General features: G+C 38.3%; 1 protein-coding gene across 1 annotated transcript; it reads right to left on the bottom strand.

Annotated features, from left to right (window-relative positions):
- Positions 1 to 622: 622 nt before the first annotated feature.
- Positions 623 to 20,733, bottom strand: LOC121895863 (N-terminal EF-hand calcium-binding protein 1-like). Its single transcript, XM_042409372.1, has 12 exons — positions 20,386 to 20,733; positions 16,265 to 16,289; positions 9,758 to 9,866; positions 8,959 to 8,984; positions 8,632 to 8,729; positions 4,497 to 4,755; positions 4,207 to 4,286; positions 3,110 to 3,163; positions 2,745 to 2,857; positions 2,521 to 2,598; positions 2,279 to 2,370; positions 623 to 1,847 (listed from the first exon to the last, which is right to left on the bottom strand). The coding sequence occupies exons 1-12, from the start codon at positions 20,500 to 20,502 to the stop codon at positions 1,819 to 1,821; spliced, it is 1,080 nt and encodes a 359-aa protein (XP_042265306.1). The 5' UTR covers positions 20,503 to 20,733; the 3' UTR covers positions 623 to 1,818.
- Between the last annotated feature and the right edge of the window lie 1,324 nt (positions 20,734 to 22,057).

The raw sequence follows: 22,057 nt of genomic DNA, 5'->3' as shown, positions 1-22,057 counted from the left end.
ATGTGAGCTGCCAGCTGCTGCTGCTGCAGTGGAAATGTTGTCTTTAGACTCTCTAGGTTAAAGCTGATTCAGGTTGTGTCTGAGGAGAGAGAATCTAAAAGAGCCAGCTGGCTTTGAGGAATGAAAACCAGCTAATTGCCCTAGATTCAACACAAAGTGGGTTTGAAACTGTTTCACTGTTTCTTAGTAATTTCTCAAAGGTTCCAGCTGCTGATATCATGAGCTTATATTAACTGAGGATTTCAGTCTGTCAATCTTATTCAGCCACGGAGCGGGAAAATAATTTCCTCTTTTTTCAGCTTTTTTGACAGCTGTCATATGTAAATTTATTTCTAAGACAATTTAAAGGCAAAAAAAGTTTTAATAAGCTTCAGACCAAATAAGAATCCACTGTTTACTCTGCCGCAGCTGATATTTTTATATATGCAGCATATTTTCCACTAAAGAGGGAGAGGCCAACATGAAAAAGTACCATAACAAACAGAAACACAGTGTGGCGGCTGCTAAATACCACCTCTAATCCTACCATTAACTTATTCTAATAAACATCTATGATTTTCCTATTATATCACAATTTAGAAACATCTTAAGAGTGGGACAATGAATGTATTATTTCATGTCATCAACATGTCATGAACTTTATTTCATGCCAGAAAACAAACATAGCATCCACATAACAACTTTATATTTTTCATAAAAGAAATAATTAACACTTCAAAAAAGAGTGAACACATTCATTCCTCTCATTATCAGAGCAAAGCTCAATATATTATCATACTGTACATTTACCAATGTTCTACAACGTCTACTTACACCTTACAGCTTCCATTAACTACTGTACACCATCATAACAAACTTTCTTTCTAATGTCATTACACAGAACAGTTTTTGCTTCATTTCTGTACTCAAAATATAAACTTCTATTTGTGTGTACTGTACCATTAAACTCTTCTGATTACACACCACAAAAGTAAAATAAATGGCTTTTGAGTTTCGTTTTACTTATAGAATAACAGTACAGGCAAACTGCACAATTATTTGGTTAATTGTTATGATCCGCTAATGTCTCACTACACTTCAGTGCAGCTCTTGGCTTTTTATAACAGCTGTTAAATCTACATTTTCAATAGACAATCTACAATAAATGTTCCGTTCTTCACAATTAGGTCCACGGTTCATTTTTTTCTAAAGTGCAGGAGTGACACACGGATGATAAAAGTTTAGATCCGGACCATGATTATTAGTTCACTATGTTCTACCTTACCCATCAGCAAAGAGACACTTGTTAGCAAAGCTTTGAAGGAGACAACAAAGCACAATACCACAGAGAGAACGAGGGGAAATGCAGGTTAACCCTACCACTATTTCTGTTTCTGTCTGTACTGAAGAATGAGTAATGGATGGACAGATCAGTTGTCATTCATGTGTTTCTATTTTTGAGGCGTTGACATTATATCTACTCTAAGATGCAGTTTTGATAAACTCAGAAATAAGAAATCATGCAAATCTTTCTTTTTTTGTTGTTGCTATTAAATCAGAAGCAAGAAATGTGCCAATACTGTGAAATGAACGCACAGATCGTGATCACACAATAAAATATTGCATTACCTCAATTCTTTCTATCCAAGGTTTAGGTTTGTTTCACTGTTGATAGTCTTCTTTTTTTATGACCTTGGAACATAGCTCTGCAAAAACAATCCTGGTCATGCCATGAAGAAAAAGATATCAAAGAACAAAAAAAAACAAAAAGAAAAAAAGATCATAGAAGCTCCTCTTCCTCCTGCTTTTATTGTGCTGAACAGTAGCAGCTTTGATCTGTCAGTTGTTGTTCATAATCCACCAAGAAGCTGTAAAATGCAAAAATAATGAAGCATTAATGTTTTAAGCTCTTTGCTTGAGCCACATAAGCAAGGTAAAAACAAGCATTTTTACTTTTCCTTGTAAAAAATAATAGCCCTGAAAGGATGTATTTCATGGTCTAGTAAAAACCTCCTGTTTCAATCAATATTTAGAGGATATTTTCTTTGTAAAGCACCTGAATTCTAATGTTTCCCACAAATTATTCTCCCAGAAGGATTTTAACTAAAGTCTTATGTTCATTTAATCTAAGACTGTTTGACAGTTAACAGAAGCATCTCATTTCTTATTTCATTCTCACTGTTTGTTATCATTTATTCATAAAACTATTAACTAAATCAAACTGTATTCATGTGAGATTTTGTGCATGAAAGCTTTCAGTAAGCTTAGACTATTGTTTGAATGTTTGGTTTCTATCTACCTGGGAGGAGCATGGTGGAGACTATCTCCGGCTCCTCCAGTGAGTCGATAATGCAGCGCTGGAAGGTCTTACTGATGGACGACTGCAGGTAGCTGTGAGGAAAGAGGAACGATAAAGATGAAACTACTATTTGCCTCTCAACAAGGCAGTGACGCTTCAAAGAGAGCAAATTTGGGCTCAGAAATGGAATTTTAAGAGCATGTTTTCTCTTCTAATATGCCGTGAAGCCCCTCTGATCCTACCTCATCCAGGAGAGACGATCCTGCCAAAATTCGTACATGATGAAACACGATCTGTCTGGCAGGTTCTGGACTGAAACGCTGAAAAAAGAAAAACAAGGAAAGGGGAAGAGACAGAGAGAAAGAAAAAAAAGGGCAATGGGGGTTAGCTTATGTTTGTGAAAGTGTCTGCATGAAATCACAGAGAGATCCTGAGGCAAACAAAGGCACTGATAAAAGGGCCGTACTGCAGGTTGTTTAGCTGGCTGCTGGTGGCATCTGTGTAGATCTTTAGAGCTTGTTGAAATGGCTCCACGTCCCTTTCCTTCACAGACATCTGTCTTTGGACCAGGAGGATGTTCTAGACAGCGAGGAGAGAAAACAAACTTGAGTCATAATCATGTTTTCAAATAACGTGGACTGTCCCGGCTCATTTTTTAATTTCAGGTGCATTTGTTTGAGTGATTTCTAGCTTCAAAAATATCATATACAAATCAAAGCAATCTAACATCATTAAATGTATAGTTTTTGATTCTGTGCAAAGATATTTCATATATAATCTAATACAATCTTACAGAATAGTGTACTTATATTTAGCATTAGTTGGACTCACTGATTTATATGTCCCCGCCAATGTGTCTTCTTTGAGAGGTTCAAGATGTGGACTCTGAAAGGGAGGCATAAATATTTCAGTCAGGCATGAGCAGAACAAGAATTAGCAGCAGGACTGAACCAAATCCTGCACAAATATGGCCTCTGGTCACAGCCTGTCACAAAGCATTGGCTTTCACGAGGAGGATACCGCCATATTCATATTAACCCTCCAGCAGCCTCAGTGCAACCCTGAGGACTACACTAAATTCTTGTCTGCATGGCAAAGATAAGAACATGTAATTATCAGTGTTAGCAGGCTAGTTCATTATCCTTGCAGTGCTGATATCTATAACCTTGGAAAATGCCTACTCTATGATTTCAGATGAATATTTTTAATTATCATAATTGCAAAAATTTTTAAAAAGTAATAAATCACACAGCATCCGGAGGCTATTTGTGCACTTCTTCAGAGCTACAAACAAAATACAACTGACTCTTCAAGAAATTCAAAACATCTGTTATCCCAAAGCACCAGCATCAGGGTTGAATCTGTATATCTGTGTGAAGTATCAAGTTTTTTATATAACCGCGGTGTCAAATCAGCTCACTGAAACTGTCCAGTGAGTGAAGCACATCATGCATTCACAGGCTGATACCTTATGCATGACATCCAGTGTGTGTAGCTCAATGCAGCTTTTACTGTTGGCCTAACCATCCTCATGTATTTTCTATAAATTGTCCTCTCTGTCAATATGTTGAATCCATACCACAGGGTAAACTCTGCATATCTGCACACACACAGTAGGACTCATACGGTCTGTGTGACATTTCTGTCTGTAGCAGCTGAGCCTCTGTAGTGAAACCTTTTTGTCAGGCAAAAAGCAATACATATCGCCCTCTCGAGGGACACCTATTGGCTGCAAATTATAGTCTTTCTAACATAAAAATGAAACTTAAACGTGTTTGCTTACAACCCTGCCAGTATAGGTCTGATGTGGCGCTGTGGCTCTCTGTAATTGGTTGAAATTATTATTTATTACCACTAATATCATGCTTAATTACAGTGTGCAGAGCCACAGCCTCGCACTGATAAAAACAACAAGATTTCATACAAACCTCACACTCCAGCTTGTCTATGAGCTGCTCCAGTTGGTTGATCTGGGAGCCCCAGTGGTTGTCTGGCTCCACACTGACCCCTGACCCCAGAAACACAACATCAGCACGGCACAACACAGGTTGTCTGGCAAATGACAGTATTGCAAGGTGCTGACTTTTTAGCTACATTGCAGTGAGCGTCCTCCTGAGCCCAATCACTGCAAAACATCCATTTAAATTTCCACTTTGTCAAACTTTTGCCTAACCTAGATTTACCTCCAGTATCTTAATCCGAGTGTCCTCAGACATACCTGTGGTAAGCATGCCAGAGTAGGGGTCTGTAGGGGAGAGACACATGTTCTTCTGGATGCGTCTGCCGGGGCGTTTGGCCACCCTCTGGATAGGCAGGTCCTCGGGCTTCTTCACTATCCTCCTCCCTGTGCAGCCCTGGTCATGAACAGCCTCCATAGCGCAGTCCAGTGACGACTGAAGGGACTGCAGCTGAGTGGAGGTCTCCCTCAGCAGGAAGCGTGTCACAAACTGACCGAGCACTGAGGAGCCCTGATACTCCTGGATGGAAGGGTGAGGAGAAGAATAAAGGGAAAGAATCAGCCATGATGTGGGGGAAACAAATCAAATTCTTATCTTTACCCCAAGAAATGTTTCTTGTGTTTTTGTAGTTGATATGATGGACTTGTCTGCCTGTTAATCTTCAGCCTGGCTGATTATATGAGCTGTGAACACATGAATGAAGATGAAATCCAGACCAGAATTAACCTCCTTGGTTCATGTTTTTTGAGCATGCAAATTGCTGGTTTTCAGACAATCTTCCATCTACTTATATCCATTAAAACTTGCATTTTTCAGTTGTATCCTTTGGTTGTTTAGATTATGTTCTCACACAATTAAAAGAAATAAAATCTGCATTCTCAGGCATATTATTGCAGTTATTTGGTGAGATGAACCAAGTAAAAAGTTAAAACTGTCCACACGTTCATGGTGCAAACATGTGACTTTGTAGATTACCCTTAATTAATTAATGCACACAAGGTGATAATAGTCTATTCTTCCATGCACTGGAAATGGATATTATGATAATGATTGGATGTCTGGTGCTAGTTTGCTGAGACCTTTCTAAAACTATATATGCTTCAGTGCAGCGGCTGCTGTTTTTATAGCTGTGTTTCTGCAGATAAATGCAACATTGCCAGCTCAGTTTTTGTGGATAATGAACCCCGTCACCCTCACCAGCACCCTGTGGTGCAACGAAATAGAGTCCAGGAAAAAAATGACAGGGAGACATTTGAAAAATGCCCACCGAGCTTATTGGAATCCTTGTCTCTGTGCGCTCTGTTTTCTCGGGAGCAGAGATGCTGCACCACATGAGTAATGAACCTTAGTCCTTTTCTCACATTTTCTTCTCTTTCTTTTCAAGACAGAAGAGCTGCAAAACTACAGCGGATGTTTTCTGTTTTTCTCGGGGCACCACAACAACACAGAGATACATTCTCTCTCAGTTTGTTCATTTCATCATTTGTCGGTTTGTGTTATCTCACATTATGAAAGTATTATAAACTGGAGTTCATGTAAAAGTTGTTCTCCTATTTTTGCCTCTAGACAAATGTGACTACTGGTGGCCAGTTTTATCTTTGGTTGAGCAATAAGACTTTAATAACTGACTTCAGGATGGCAAAAAAAATGCATCTGCTGTTCAGAGTAAAGAAAGCTTTTTGACAGACTAATAGCAACATGAAAAATGTATGAGCTGTAAGAACACAACAAGAGAAAGAGAAAAAGAGCCAGACAGACAGACAGTGTCATGGAAGATGGATGTACAGAGAAAGGAGATAAAACAGCAAAGTGAGCGCCTGAGTGAATAATAGACTCGGATTAAAAAAAGAGGGAAAGAAACTGAAAGAGGAAGAGATAAGAGGACCTGAAAAATAGCTGTGTATTAATGGTGCAGTTGATGTGTATGTGGAGGACATCTGACGTCAGATCAGTTAGGCAGCTGGGGGGGGGGTGTTTGTCCGCTTTGCTCATTGTCATCTACGCTCCACTATCACCCTGCGTTCTCTCTCTTACTATCATCAGTAACACCCACTTCCTGCACTGCAGTGAAAAATATGTCTCTGCATACCACAGAGAAAACAATCTCATTATAAGTCTGCGCCCACATGCGTCTACCTATTCTCAGTCCGCACCTGTTTCTCCTCCCGTACCAATTGTAAATAAATATTCGCTAGTTGGCTAAGGTTTAGGTGAGATCGATGAGGAGTGAGCAGTGATATCGATGAGGTCTTAACAGAAGTTCTTTGATGTTGATCTCGGCTTCGAGCGCCTAAAACAACATGATTAAAGCCTTGCATGGGGCAGGGGCAGATTCTTTAATCCCCTCTACATCTCCTGGAATATACAGCATACGCTTCTGCTCAATGAGGCTCCATAACAGGATTTCTAACGCTCTAATTAGCATGTTTCATAATCCAAGGCTGATGATTTGATGAGATACTGTCTCATTATCTGGAAATACATGTAAAAGAAATGTTGGTGTAAAATTTTTATTTCTCCTTTGAACTGAACAGCATTGATCTCTATTTTAACTTTATGAGTAATGAACTAAAGATATGCAAACTTGGTGAAAATACGTTATGATACTGAGTCAAAATGTTGAGATAGACTATATCCTGTGACTTTTTTTTCACCTCTGAGCTTTTTATTTTTTCTTTACAAAAACAACAACAAAGAAAACTCAAAGTAATGTCAAGTGGCCAATGATGTCCAATCAGTGCTTCACATGAAAGTTAACAGCAATAATATGCATTATGTTGCCAGAGGAAATTTAATTCTATGTGAAGGTGATTTGTGCTTGAATCTGTTTCTGTATGTTTCAGAACATGTTATAACTGAAAAAACAACAAATATTTTGATGTTTAAAAGATGTTGATACAGTGGGCTGCATTCATGCTGAAATCCTGTCTTTCTGTTGTGTGATGACACGAAGGTTAGTGTGAAATTGAACGCTAAAAACATAATGGATTAATTAATTGGCAACAGTTCTATAAAGCAATTAATCTGACTCCAGCTTCTCAAATGTGAGTATTTGCCATTTTTCTCTGTTTCATATCTCAGTTGATTATCTTTGGGTCATGCTAACAGCGTGGCTCTAGGGATGGGAATGTCCGTCGCTCAGTCACCACTTTGGTTCTGACTGAAATGTCTCATCAGCTACTGGATGGATTATCATGACATTTTCTACAGACATTCATGTCCCCAGAGATGAATCCTACTGACATTAAAGATCCCCTGATTTTTCCTCTAGTAACCATGAAGTTGACATTTAGTTTGAGTAAAATGTCTCCACAACTATAAGATGGATTCCCATGAAATTTGGACATTTGTCCCCAGAGGACAAACTGTAATGAGTTTGGTGATCCGATGACTCTTCATCTGGTGACATCATCAGGTCAAAATTTCAATTTGTTTGATACTTTGGTTTGTGACCAATTACCTGCAATAGTAATGTCATTCCCATTTGCCTCAGCTGTATTTTGTGTTTAGTGCTTTTTAGCGAATGTTTGTATGTTAGCATGCTGAGGTTAGCATGTAGCTCGAGGCACCACTGTTGGTCAAACAAATCAATCAATATGATATGGGCTTGGAAAATCGTGAGGAGCATTTTTCACTATTTACAGACAGTTAAGCAGTAAAACAATCGATAGATTAGTCAAGAACGAATGTTGCAGTTCTTATGACATCCATATTAATCCATATTCCAGCACCATGCTGTATAAACCTAAATATTTTTTCAGCTCAGTTCCCAAAAGCTATTTTGAATGCATTAAATCCCTCTTAGCTCTGTATTTGAGATGACACCAAGGAGATAGTGTCACGTGAGCTTCACACCCAGCCAGCAGATTTGTTTGCTTGAGCAAAAAAATAAGACGTTGGGATCCAAACAACATACGCATGATAAACAGCCCGAAATATCTTGGTCATATATTATTTTACTTTACTGGCAGCACCAGCTGATTTACAAAGACCAACAGCTGTCATGTCTCTCACACAAACAACCTGGCATCAACTGTCTTGTTAGAGAAAGCCGTTTTAAGGAGCATGGCTTGGCTTGTAAGGTTCTATGAGTTCATGTTTGGAAATGTATTGTCAGCCGATAGCAGACAGAGTCAGTCATGCTGGGTGGTTTTCTTTTCTCCCGTGTCGCCATCACAGCAGAGCAAACTCAAAGACGTCTGAGAGGATTTCAAACTGACAGCTGAAGCACAAACAAAGGAGCTCGTCTGAATACTTGGAGGGATAAAGCGTACTTACAAATGTTCTGAATGCAGTTGAAATGGATAATAGCCTGATGATGTTGAGCTGTATTTAAATTATGTCTTGACATGTAAAATTCAAAACAGTGCAGAAGTGAAAGCAGTCACCACTCACCTCTTTAGTTTTATCCATGGCCTTCAAAATGGCCACATTCAGCTTTTCCAGAGCAGACAGGACGTTAACGTACTCTCCCAGGTGTGGACTAAAGTACTCTGGAGGATATGAAGATAATAATAATTAGAAAATAATATAATTAGGAAATAATTAGAATTACAGTAGTTTTGGCCATGATGGCATGATTACATCTTAATTGCTGAGTTACTGAGACAGGGGCATCCTGGGGTTTGAAATATGGTCACTGTCAGTCAGCCTTGGCCAACAGCAACAGTTAAAACCATGAAACACTGAACTTTTGTGATACATAAAGATATAAATAATTACCTGAGAGTTTGTCTATGTCCAGGTTGCTGTGAAGGAGGAAGAGGAAGGAAGAGGATGGTAAAGGGGAGAAGACAAAAATGTGTTAATTAAAGATATTATTGGGAACTCTAAAAAAAGAACTTCAAGTGTCTTTTCCATATGTGATGTGGTTTTGTATTCAAAGGGGCCTCACAACAAATGTATTTCTAAATGTATTAAAACATGTCTGTAAAGGGTTGATTGGGATTGGATTTGATTTTATTATGTTATACAGCATCTACTTTTAATATAGAAATGTGGTTCCCCTTTTTTACATGCATTTATAATTATGTATTTATAAAAAGTTGAAGAAAACATTAAGTTGACAGTACAAAAAATAAGTTGAGCTGTACATTTAAAGGTGTAGCTAAAGCTGTTACATCTGAGAGGTCATTCTTCACTGTGATTGGTTGGTACCTCAGTGATGCCAAAAGCACACAGTGATATATTGTGCCCACACAAACAGCTCTCTTGGATATTTTTTGCAATATCACCAAATGGTTTTTATTCCAATTAATGTTTTTTTTTTTTAAGTTTGATTGTAATCCAGTGACACAGGCATATGTTCACATATTTCACAATCTTATTTGTGCTCATAAGTGTGCAAGCAGAGTGCTGCAAATTCTGGGGCTTTCACGCAGGAATGAAGGCTCTCTATGTAATATCGACATAATCTTCAATGACGTGAGATGTAGACATCTCACTGTCAGACAGCAGGAGAGCAGGAGGGGCTACAGATGGCAGCAGAGTTGGAGGACATCCAACAGGAAGATGAGCTTACTCTGTCTGCTTCCTGTCGATGGAGTAATACAGCTCCTGCATCTGCTCGTCAGTGAGGATACCATCAGTGAAATATGACTGGAACTCCTCCAAGGACAGCTTCCCGTCATCTGAAAGAAGCAAAACCCATGAAAATGACACCTCTCTGACGCCTGAAAGGTTTTATCACCTTAATGAAGAGTTTGTCAATTATCCCATGTAATGGAAAAGGCTACTTTGGTTTCACAACACTAAATTAATTTCAGTGATAAGATCAAAATAGCTACTGCAAATTAAAATGTTTCACATCAATCGGCAGCTTCGCAAAGCCGTCTTTTTTTTTAGCTTTAAAACTTCTGTCGAGGACAAAACTTTAGGCCACAAATGTCACTTCGAAGTCTTTCCCATAATACATCTCCATTATACTGCAGCAGTTGTTGGTGGTAATGTGATGCAGCTAAGAATCCTATTTCTATTCTTAAGATTAATAATTCCCCAAGAGTGCACCATTTTTCCTTATAATGGGACCATATTGCTGCTTCCATTTCCTCACAACTGATCCTGCAGAATGATTTAACCACTGTTACTATTTCCACCTCAGTTCATTTCTCCTATTACAATTTTGTGTTTATGACATAAACACAGTTTGTACATCAGCCGTTCTTAAGCCTTCACTAGAGTGCAGTTAAACACAAAGTCAAGTGAATATGTCTGCTGATGGTAAGCAGCATCCATGGGTGTGTACTGCAGTGCCCGCAGGATCTAGAGGAAATTGGGAGCAGAGACTGAGGGCTGGTTCGAGTAGTCAGAGCAGAGCTCGCTTCCGGACTAACGGTAAACGATAATGAGATCTCGCCGCCAGCTTTGCTCTGCAAGCATTGAAACCTTTTGAGACCCGGCTCTGAGATCTCTGCCAGGCATCAGAGCTCAGACTGAAAGGCCTGAGCCAACAGTGAATCATATCATCTGTTAAGTTTGTTGGAATAATTTTGACCTGTTGCCGACTCACACTGTGTGGATCACTCTGGACATGATGCATTTGCAGTAAAGGCTGAAAATCTCAAATGAAAACTCATCCTTTCTTATTCTTTGGTTACTTCGGATCCTTGCACCTGTTACTGGGCTGATCTCAGTCTCATTGAATCTATTAAGCTTTACTAGTTAAAGTTCATGTCTGTCCTGATGACACAAATACTGTAAACCTTCTGAAAACTACATCTCTGTTTGTTATTGGCCCACATAACGCCCAAGATGTGTGCCTATCTCTCTCTCTTGTCTCTCTCTCTCCTCCTCTTTTTCTCTTTTCACTATGCATCGTTTCCCTTTCTTCTCCCTCTGCATGGATGGTGTATTTGAGTCTTGCCTCTTGTATGTATGTGAAGTCTGTTCTCTTTCCAAGTCTCCATGGTGAGAGGAGGTGCTAAACATCCTCCCGGATTCATATTATTCAATTGTCATCCTGCTTTTTCCATAATGTAATTTTGCTATTTTGGTCTATTCTGTGCACATGACATCTATTACATGTCAGTCTGTCCTGGAAGAGGTTTTCCATATCTGAATCGAGGGTTTAAGGATAGAGGGAGTTGTATGCTGTACAGATTTTAAAGGCACATTTGTGATATTGGGCTAAATTAATAAAATTGACTTGACTTATATGACAAATATCAAGCAGAGATTTGCTTCTGATTTAGGCAAGAGATCATAACCTTAAGATGGAAAAGACTGTGTTTACTGAACATGGCTAACCTCAGATGGAAGATAAAGCTATTGGAGGCGGCAGAATCATAATTCTTGTCTCAAACTTTCCAGTAAAAATCTCTGCGCTCTTTTCCACACGATGTAGGAGTAAACACAGTCTGCTGCACCTCTGACTCATTCTCCAGCCTTCTCCATCAGATCTGCTTTGGTTAAATTCACACCCAATTAGACACCCGAATACGAGTTACAGTGCACATCAGATGGCACATTATGCAAGTGTTCAGTGTTTTTCTCAAAGAGCAGAGCTGCAGGGGTAGAGTAGTGGAGCGTCTGGCTAGAGCCAGTGTAAGTAAAGGACAGTTAATATGTCCTGAATGTGGAAGATTAATGATTTGTTCCAATTTTTTCATCACCTAATTAAAACGCCCTACATAACAATTAGTATGGAAACGATTAGTCAAATAATTCATTAGTGAGACTGTCCTCATCTGAAAAACTGTGACATTAGTCTTTTGATCAAACACTTCAAAACAACTTCTGGTTATGTTCTGAGAAACATAAAAAACTGAGTTTAGAGAGATTTTTGTTGCTCATATGATTTGTTTTGGAAGACAATGACAAACAACCAGTTTTGTCGATCATGTTAGAGGACGTGTTGGATTAGTCCATGGACAATAATTTTGATAACTGATGCATAATTTAAATAATCTACCAGGCAAAAATGCCAAATATTTGTTGTTTGCAGGTTTTCACATGTGGGAATTCACTGCTATTCTCTATTTCAAAAAATCAGTAGTGAAAATAATCATTGGTTGCAGACATAATAACTATGTCACTGCACATGTAGAGATCTTGTGGACATTTTTATCTTATGTACATATAAAAACACAGCATGCCAGTATGATCAACATGCTCTAATTGTACAGTAGTTCAATGCACTAATTCACAACTCTACTGTCATCCTCCCCAGCTGCACCGTCTGTGTCTCACTGGCACACACTGCAGGTGCAGCTGAATGTTGAATTTGTGCTCAGAGTGATTAAAAACTGCGTGTTGTTATTATATGTCTTGCAGGTCTTTTCCACATTGTGAAGAAGTATTATGTGTCCTCTAACAATGTGACTCATCAATACTGTATGTCTCCTAATCAATGCCATTAGGCAAACTCTTGTGTAGTTATTATATTGCAAGAATAGAAGAGCTGGTCACTGTTATCAACATTCAGCTCTCAGACAGTGATATCTAACTAAAGAAAATTTTCCAGCAATTGATCTCGAGGCTTCATGACTAACAACTGTAATACGATACCTCTGCTGGGAAATTTCAAGTGTTGTTCAGATGGATGATAAATCAGCACCTCGCGACAGAAGCATGACAGCTTACAGGCTTTATTTTGTCTTACTTCACACTGAATAAAACCACAGCTCTAACTGTGACCTAAATGAAAAGCTCTCCCTGTACAGAAGCTCATATTTTTCCAGGAACACATTTCCTTGAGGGAATCCTAAAGCTAAAAGTCCTAAAATTGATGAAGCAGAAACAATCCATAAAGTGCAATTCAGGAGAATATGAGAGGTAAGAATAGAAGAGGTCAACATATGTAGGTTAATTAATAATAAATAAACAACTCTCCCTACGGAGACACATGTGAATCAAGTCTTACAGAATTCAGTTTAAATTTTCTGTTCTTTTTATTAGCATTGTACCATATAGACAGCTTAGAAATGAAGCATGTTTTGTTTACGTTGCCTCAATGTCCAGGTGTCAAAAATCTTCAGACTAATTAATGGAATTAATTTGTTTCTAAAATATTTAATGTATGAACAGCAGCTCAGTGTTTGTATCTATGTTTGCCTCTTCTAGAGCTGCAACAATTAGTCGATAAATCAGTAAATTGACAGAAAAATTAATCTGCAACTATTTTGATAGTCAATTAATTGTCACTGTCATTTTTTAAGGGAAAATGCCAAAAGTTTGCAATGATTTCATTCTTTTCTCTCTCATAAATTATTGTAAACTTTTGGTGTTGGACTGTTGGTCAGCCACCACCTTTCAATCTGGTCATGTTTTACTATTTTCTGCAATTTTATGGCACAAACAATCAAAGATATAATCAACAGATTAATTGATAATGACAGTTTCAGCCGTAGTCTCTTCCCTCTATGGATGCAGCACTTTCGTACATCACTACAACCTGTGAGAATTAATCAAAAAACTGCACAGTGATGCTCACTATTTGAGCGTCCACAGAGAAAAGGCACCTTATGATTTACTGTTTGTTTTTAAATATACAATAATACAATAATATGAATAAATCATCAAAATAAAGAAAAGCAGTACTAGCCCATGTTACACGTCACATAATACATCGTTTCTTTACAAGGGTTTATTTATTTCAAAAGAGAAAATATAATTGTTGACTTATGTGTGTTTTTCATGCCTGTTATTGATTGCACTGAAAAATGAGATTCTAATATCATTGATCGCACTTTCTGTTTCATCTTGTTACACTGTGAGCCGCAGTGTACATCTACCAGCACAGGGTGATGTAATATACATTTATTACAGACTAATCTCAGCAAAAGGCTGCTTAGTAGAAGCTTCTAGTATCTACTTCATATTCTTGTACTCATATAATTGTTTTGTTTGTTTGTTTTTTTTGCTTTTAAGAATGTAATTCCTCATTACCACATTGTAAAGGGATGTAGTGTAGTGGGTTGGTAGCCAGCCCTCATTATGTGGTAAATCCGCAGTGCTCGAGGCGTATCATGGCAGCCCACTCAGTACTGATTGGAAGGAGGCACTTTCCTCTCGGGTGCACGACTCAGTGAGTTCGTGAAGACAAGCCGTGCTCAGCTGCAAATTGAAGATAACTACCACAAATATGCCACAGAGTTCTTATCTCTTGTTTAATCTCTCCTCTTTCTACAAAGAGTGAAAAATAAAAGCTTTGTGTGTGTGCTGGAGGGTAGGGGGTGGAAAGAATGAACACGGGGAGCAGACTTGAGACTTCACAAAAACGCATGTAATATATACACTTCGCTTACTGAAATGCATCCAACATCTATTTCTGGAAAAATGCTTCACTTGAGAATGAAACACACACCTCTGCTGTGCTTTCAGCCATTATGCTTTTGCTACTAATTCAAAGTAATCACTTGAGAGAAGACGCAACTTGAAGAAAGAAAAATGTTCCCACCCTTTCCTTCTATCCTTCAGAGTTTCTTCACAACAACCCCCAAGAAAAAGCAAATCGTTACATCTCCACATGAGCTTTGAGGCACCTAAAACAACCCCTTCTCATGATGGCACATGTTGCATCATTAATTCTGCTCTTATGTAACACATTCACTGTCCTCCTGAGGAAACTGATCGCAGTTCGTAGATACTCTACATGCATTAATCACTTACTCCTTTTGTATTTTGCATGCCATAACATGGAGATGCATTGCATGAATAAAAAATTAAGAGCAAAAACATTTTCCTGTTTGTCACCACTGTTTCCCTCGCAGAGCTGAATGCTCTGTGTTTTCCCAAGAGAGGTTTGGGGGGAGGATTCCCTATGAAATAAAGAGGGTATTTTAATGTAACACTGTAACACATTAATCAAATGTAACACTAACACATTTGCAGGGGGGAATAAATTATATTCAGATTAGGTGCAAGTCTCCAGTGAGTCTGTACCATTTAGAGTAAAAAATGTTCTTTCCTATAGAGAACAAAAGCAAAAGGCAAGCGACAGCTTTGGCCACATTTACTGCATAGCAAGATTACTTATACTATACATTTGTACATGTTTCAGTATATCACTGAGACGAATGGCTGCACTGAAGGAGTTAATTCTATCAAATCCAATCACATCACAAAAAGATTATTTATCTGGATCTTTCAAGGGTGGCAATACAAAACTGAAACAGGAATCCCTCAAGGAACTGTCTTGGGTCCCATCCTTTTCAGTTTGTATATTAATGACTTGCCAGAAATATGCCCCGGTACAGGTCTTCAGATGTACGCTGACGATACCGTCGTCCAGGTGTCTGGCAAAACCTGTGAGGCTGTTGCAGATAAGCTATACAACAGCTATCAGCTTGGTTTGATGCTTCCTGTTTGACACTTAACACTATGAAAGCAACGTCTGCCTGTTTTTCCTTTAAAACATGTAACAGAATCCTTGATTGTTAGAATTAACGTAGAGCTCAATGAACACGTAATAGAGATGAAGTATTTAGGGATCATTTTAGATTCTCAGTTTAATTTTAAAAATCATACTAAAATGATTTGTAAATGATTAAGGCTAACCTTAGCTGTTTGAAGAGGAAACGAAATTGCTTGACATTTGACTGTGCCTTGCTGTTTCTCACATCTGGTATATGGTTTTACTACCTGGTCCCAGGCCAACCAGTCAGTAATCAAATCCATAGAGTGTCTTTAAAGTCAGGCCTTGAAAATCTTGGACAAAAAGCAAATAAGGTACCATCATTGCCGCATTTTAAATAAATACAAGTTTTAAGTTTTGCAAACTTTATTGATTTTCATTATGTATATTATATATCAAGCTTGTGTTTAAATATTTCAATGGACTTGATCCTTCATCCTTTCTGTAAATACATGAAAAGACTACAGAGCTGCAGCAGATCAGCCAGAGCAGCTTCAAGCAGCAACTGTAGAAGTTTCATTCTGCAAAACATCTTTTGCTCAGACAGCTTTTTCTGTCGGGTTTACAAACCTGTTCTCATGTCTCACGTCTGTACTCAGTTTACCCTCTTCTTCTTCTTTAATTGAGTTTTAATTAGCGATATAATCCAATTATCTTCATATTTTGCTTACTCACCATTTTTGTCTGCCCGGCGGAATATCTGCAATAAGAGGAGAAGATCATGTTTAGGTTTTTAGGTCTGGGGTACAGGCACAAACGACAAAGGAGCAGTGATAAAAAAAAAAAAAACATCAATGATCAATCATGAACTGATGATGAAATGCAAAGACTTTGGCTCAAGGGAGAAGCAATGATGCAAGCCAACTGGTGAGTCTCCACAAACGGCACATTCCTCTTTCTGTCTGCACAGAAGAACATTAAAAAGAGCTGTCATTTCTGCATTTCAATAACAAAAGAGACATGAGGCACCTCAGGAAATGAAACGCTGATATTTACGTACATGCACCCGAGAGGAGCTTTGGAATGATAGCTTTTATGTTTTTTTCTCTGCAGGCATTGAGATAATCTTGCTGCTTTAAGATATTTTCCCTGTTTTGTGCAAAACCTGCACAAGCAGGAACCAACGGTGCTTCATGTCTTTTAATTTATGCTATGAACACGGTAATAAAATCCTCATTATTATCATCAACTTCATCACCAACGCTGTGAGAAGTCAGATCTGTTAGTGGAGTGTGAAGTGTTGTGTGCATGATCAGAGTGGCACCTCTTTCATGTTTTTCTCTAAAATCAGCCTGTGTGGACCAATAGAGTCCGGCGCCTGGCTGATTAACTGTATCATCAGAGTGGAGCGGTGCACTCACTTCCAGCTGCCACCTTTCGAGCACATTGGAGTGTGAAGGCCTGGACACGCTCTGCTAGCAACCCATTTTTAAACAACATCCCTCAAGACACATCTACCGAGCCTCACAGAAATCCATACAAGAAAGAAATGTACCGAACAAATGTACAGAATAAGAAAGATTGCACTGAATTCCTCAGGAAAACACCCAGTCTTTCAGTACATTTAAAGGATCATACGCGTGTATTTGAAAATCATGTATAGGCTATTTGATGTTTTCATTGACCAATTATGGTCCAACTCACATGCTGTTGAGTTTTTATATATTTTTCCTTCAATTTCAGGCAGCTGTTGGTTTCAATTATTTATGAAATAAAAATCAATTAGCAGACTCTTGAAACTTGAGTTATGTTGTGTAATCAATCAATCAATCAATCAATCACAGTCACAATCAAGTGTGCATTAATTTATTTCAAAGTTACACTACTGTTGCCTGGTAAAACAGTTAAAGGGCAGATTTGTGTTGGCTCAAAACAAAACACTGACAACAATGAATTCAGACTTGATGTTCACTATGATGATTAAACAGCTGAAGATGTAAGAAAATAATAATTCTTTAAGGGACTCAAATATATACAGAGTTTTATAGATAAAAAAAATAAACTTGCCAAAAACCCAAACTACAAATTATAACAGATTTTTAAATGTCTATGTCTACGACTAAATCATCTTTATGTACTCTTTTCTCTCTGTCTGTTAAAAGTAAGCTACATTAAAGTTTTCAAGCTGTTATTTATGTCATCATACTAAAGTCTAACCATAAGCTCCTTTTCAAAACTTACCTTTAACATTTATGTACCGCAATTTTTCGTTATTTATTGGTGGACACATTTGCCAATACCAATATCAACTGGATGATGTATCAGTGGACTCCAAAACACAAAAACATGGTTTACAAAAAGCTTAGTTCTGTCTCACAAAGGCAGACAGCAGGAACTACAGAAACAGTGAAGATGAGAAAAAAGGTTTTGAAGTTTGAAGGTGTAACAGCTATGAATTAAAACTTTCAGCAGGATTAGTTTTACTTTTTTCTTCATTATGATTTGATTTAACTACGGCCTCATTTATGTGGTATAACAAACTAATGTTGGAGAAAGTCTGTAAATTAGCTTTAGCTAAAGCTAGCTGTCACAACATTTAAACATTGGTTCCCAACCTTTTTGGCTTGTGACCCCTAAAGTAAAGTCCACCTGAGACCCCTCCTCACACGTTGCATTGTCTACCAGTTAAACAAAAGAGTACTTATAACTTTTAGAGGCTTGAGGAGATAAAATACAGTAATTCACAATAAATAAAGCAGAAATTAGTGGGAAGCTTGAAAAAAAAGTGCCCCAAAATTTTCTGTTGTCCTATCCTGCCCAATTATCTCCTGACCCCTTCGATTAATCCAGAAGCCCCTTGTGCGGTTCCCGACCCCCAGGTTGGGAACAACTGATCTCAAGTACAAAGGATTTTTAGTGAGTGGATAAAACATGCTAAACAACTGGTATGATCCTTTAACAACTTTGGATGGTGGCATGATGACTTTTGGATGCCGGTGATGGCACCTGGAGGCTGCACTATCACTGTCAATTCTCCCTAAACCGTAGAAGTGCTGATGTAAGCATCCTATCTCAGGAAGCCAACAGGGAGCTGCTCCATAAAATCTGAGAAACAAATTGAGAGAAATAAACATCGGCTCTTGAGAAACCTGAGGAGGGGATTTACTGGCCTTAATTCCTCCTTTGTGCTCTTAACTGAAGGGTTGCTGGAGTCGACGGAAATGTTGTGATCCTGCAGAGCTGATGAAGATCTTCTAAAAGCAGTATTAGCTACATGATGGTCATAATTTCTACCTCAGCCAGTCCCTGGGGCCAGTTACTATGTCACACTGAGTCCTGTTGAACATAATAAAACTACAGCAGGAGAAGAGACTGACACTCTGAGAGCATCTGTAGCATCTCAGCTGTGTATGAAACGCACAACGCTGCTTCCCATCAGCCTCTGAAGCAAATTAGCATCTCAAAAAGAGCCGCATAACACTCCTCGAGGACTTCTGTGAGTCTGTTAAACCCAACAATGAGTCCTTCAACTTTAGAGAGAGCGAGACAAATAAACACAAAAACACAAGTCTAAGTGAGCTGTAATAAGTCTGAGTAGAAGAGGAAAAGCACAAATTGGGCTCAATTTTCTGTAAAATACTGCAAATATGAGAATGTGAGCACCAACAGGATTTCATAGTTAGGAAGACAGAGGAATAAAGGAGAATCAGTGCGGGTCAATGACAGCCTGTTTTATACTGGAAAGTGATCATGACAGTTAAGGTGGATAAGTTGCCTTCCAGAGAGCTCACACTCTTAGTTTCTGCAGCTATTAAAGAACAAATGATCATACATTAGCTATGGGTTTTGTGAAGAAATGCCAGTTTGGTGGTTATGCAGCGTTGGGCTGGATGCTAACTGCATTTACACCAAATGCGCACTTGCTGCAGTCTAATGTTCCCTTCACTGGCCAATGATCTGCCAGTGAAGGGAACATTAACTGAAGATTTTTATTTACAGCCTGCTGTCAGGAAGTCTACAGCTGGGAAATGATGCTGCTAAATACAGTGTCTTGTATTTTCTGGAGCATCGTCAGTCTCCAGAGACAAAACAGCCACAAAGGCTCAAGAGATAAAGCAGTGACTTAAAATATAATACTGCACGGACACAGAGTGTCGCCTCCTTTTAAAATGGAGGGAATTCAGTGGCTGAGAACATGCCATTTTTTTCATGTTATGGTAAGATAAGCGGGCTGAGTTGAGGAACATTACCGTGCGTGTAAATCCAACCCTTTGTCAGCTGTGCAAGCATGATTAAATAATTAAAACTGTGAGATCTTTCTATTTTTAAAAGGTGTTTCTGTTTAGAGCTGTGTGAAAGCCAGGCTGCTGATTATAAAATTCACAGCTATCATATGTTTCATACAGACACCCACACATGCACGTTTCATGCAGAGTACAACCAATGTCATGACCCTTATTATCATATTAAAAACTGGGATGAAACCAGATTAAAACTACTGCACTGTGGTGCTTTGCAGGTTAAAAGGGGGGAAACATGTGTATGTCATGACCGTGTTGAGGCATCTCTTTTGTTATACACGCACTAATGGGGCCCTCACCTTTACATAACAGGGCTGCTGTACATCAATGTGAATGGGAGGCTGACATTCTTTAACTCACTATGAGCCATTCATAAAGAGCAGAATGAAGGACTGCTCATATGCTGGCTTTGAATGACGACCCCCGAGAGGAGGACATGAACAGAACATGTCTAAATATAGATACAAACATGCATAACATTGATATATATGAATAAGAAATGACAGATGAAGCCATTACATCACTTTAAACATTATAATATCAAGATGTACTTACATCCTGGAAAAGAGAGGTGCTTTGATTTTGGTTGTGATCAAGCTCCTGCTGCTTTCTCAAGTGCTCGTGTTTGGCAGATTGAAGACACATGGTGATCATCTCTGTACAGGCCAGCATCTTGCCGTTTTCGATTGCCCCCTATTGTCCCCCTGTGTGTGTGTGTGTGTGTGTGTGTTTCTTTTTTTCCGGGAGATCGGGAGATGTTGTCCTTGTGAGGGTGGATGGTGGATGATGTTGGTCCTGTGATGCTCCCAGCCTGCCTGCACGTCGACGGACCAGAAGAACTCCGCCTCTTACACGAGCAGCAGCAGCAGCTATTCATAAAACCCCGAGGAGGAGTACTGCACCATCTGCTGGTGCCTACACACACACACACACACACACACACACACACACACACACACACACACACATACACACATATATACACACACACAGTCAGATAAACAGTTAATTACAGGCTGGCTGACAGGGAGTGAGTTGTACAGAGAACAGGCTCACAAAGAAACAAACACGACCCTTAAATCAGTCTGACAGCCAGTATTTATCTCCCGAGATATAATTTGGAGACTTGCACTAGTCTGTATCGATTCAATGTTCCCATTATATTCCCAGATGAACTTGTGAGTTTATATGACCTTATGGTGGAATATAGCCTGTACTGTATCATATTTTATTTACAATAGCCTGCGGTGTTTGTGTAATAACTGATTCCATATGGGGGACACCTATTGTATTAGGAAATGGACTTATCCTGTAGGCTATATGACATAATATTTTAATAATTCAATTCATAGTTTTTTTAAATGAGCTTATAGTCATCTTTATTAATCATCATGTTTTTTTTTTAGAGACATTCATGACATCTCTCTTTCAGTATCACTTTTATATCCCTGTAACATTTCTATGTAGGGGCTTACAGCCTAATTGTCCCATATGTTTCCCTTATGATATAAGCCAATTATCATGGCTATTCTTATTATTTTCATATAATGTCACTGTAGTGTTCTTGCTTTTTTAAGCATTTACAAGCAATATACTGTATAATGAACAGATAAAATGATAAATGCACTTAACACACTATATGTAATTGTAAGCAGATGTAAGGACATTTTGGTTTATGTGCAGTTAATGAATGAACAGTTGATACACATGTATTAATCATTCACAGGCAGGTTGAAAACAGTTCATAAACATCTTCAAAACTCATGAGAACATGCTGAACTTGAAAGCAGTGGTGAAAAAAAAAATCTTAACTCAAGGTCCTCTAACTAGATTTCTCATGGAGATTTTAGCCTCATCTCATGGCCTTTATCAGTAGACATAGTATTTCTAAATGTATTAATTAATACTACATGAATACATGTAATAAATACATACATCATATTTAATATTTGTATAAACTTTAAAGATGTAATTTATATGATTACAACTGCTATATCATATCACCAATCATTTACTATTTGTTTATACTTGTTATATTTAAACATGTCATTATACTTAAAGCTGTGTTACAGTGTGTTATAAATATTCATAAACATAAAACATTCATAAAACAACAGTCTTGTGATTTTTTTTACACCTAAAATATCACAAAAAATAAAAAATATCAGGACTTTCTCCTGCAGTTTCCTTATAAAATTTTAGATCTGTGTCATGGTGTAATTCAACA

The sequence above is a fragment of the Thunnus maccoyii genome, chromosome 4, assembly GCF_910596095.1.
Source record: "Thunnus maccoyii chromosome 4, fThuMac1.1, whole genome shotgun sequence".
Lineage (NCBI taxonomy): Eukaryota > Metazoa > Chordata > Actinopteri > Scombriformes > Scombridae > Thunnus > Thunnus maccoyii.
This window is presented reverse-complemented; position numbering and strand designations above follow the sequence as displayed.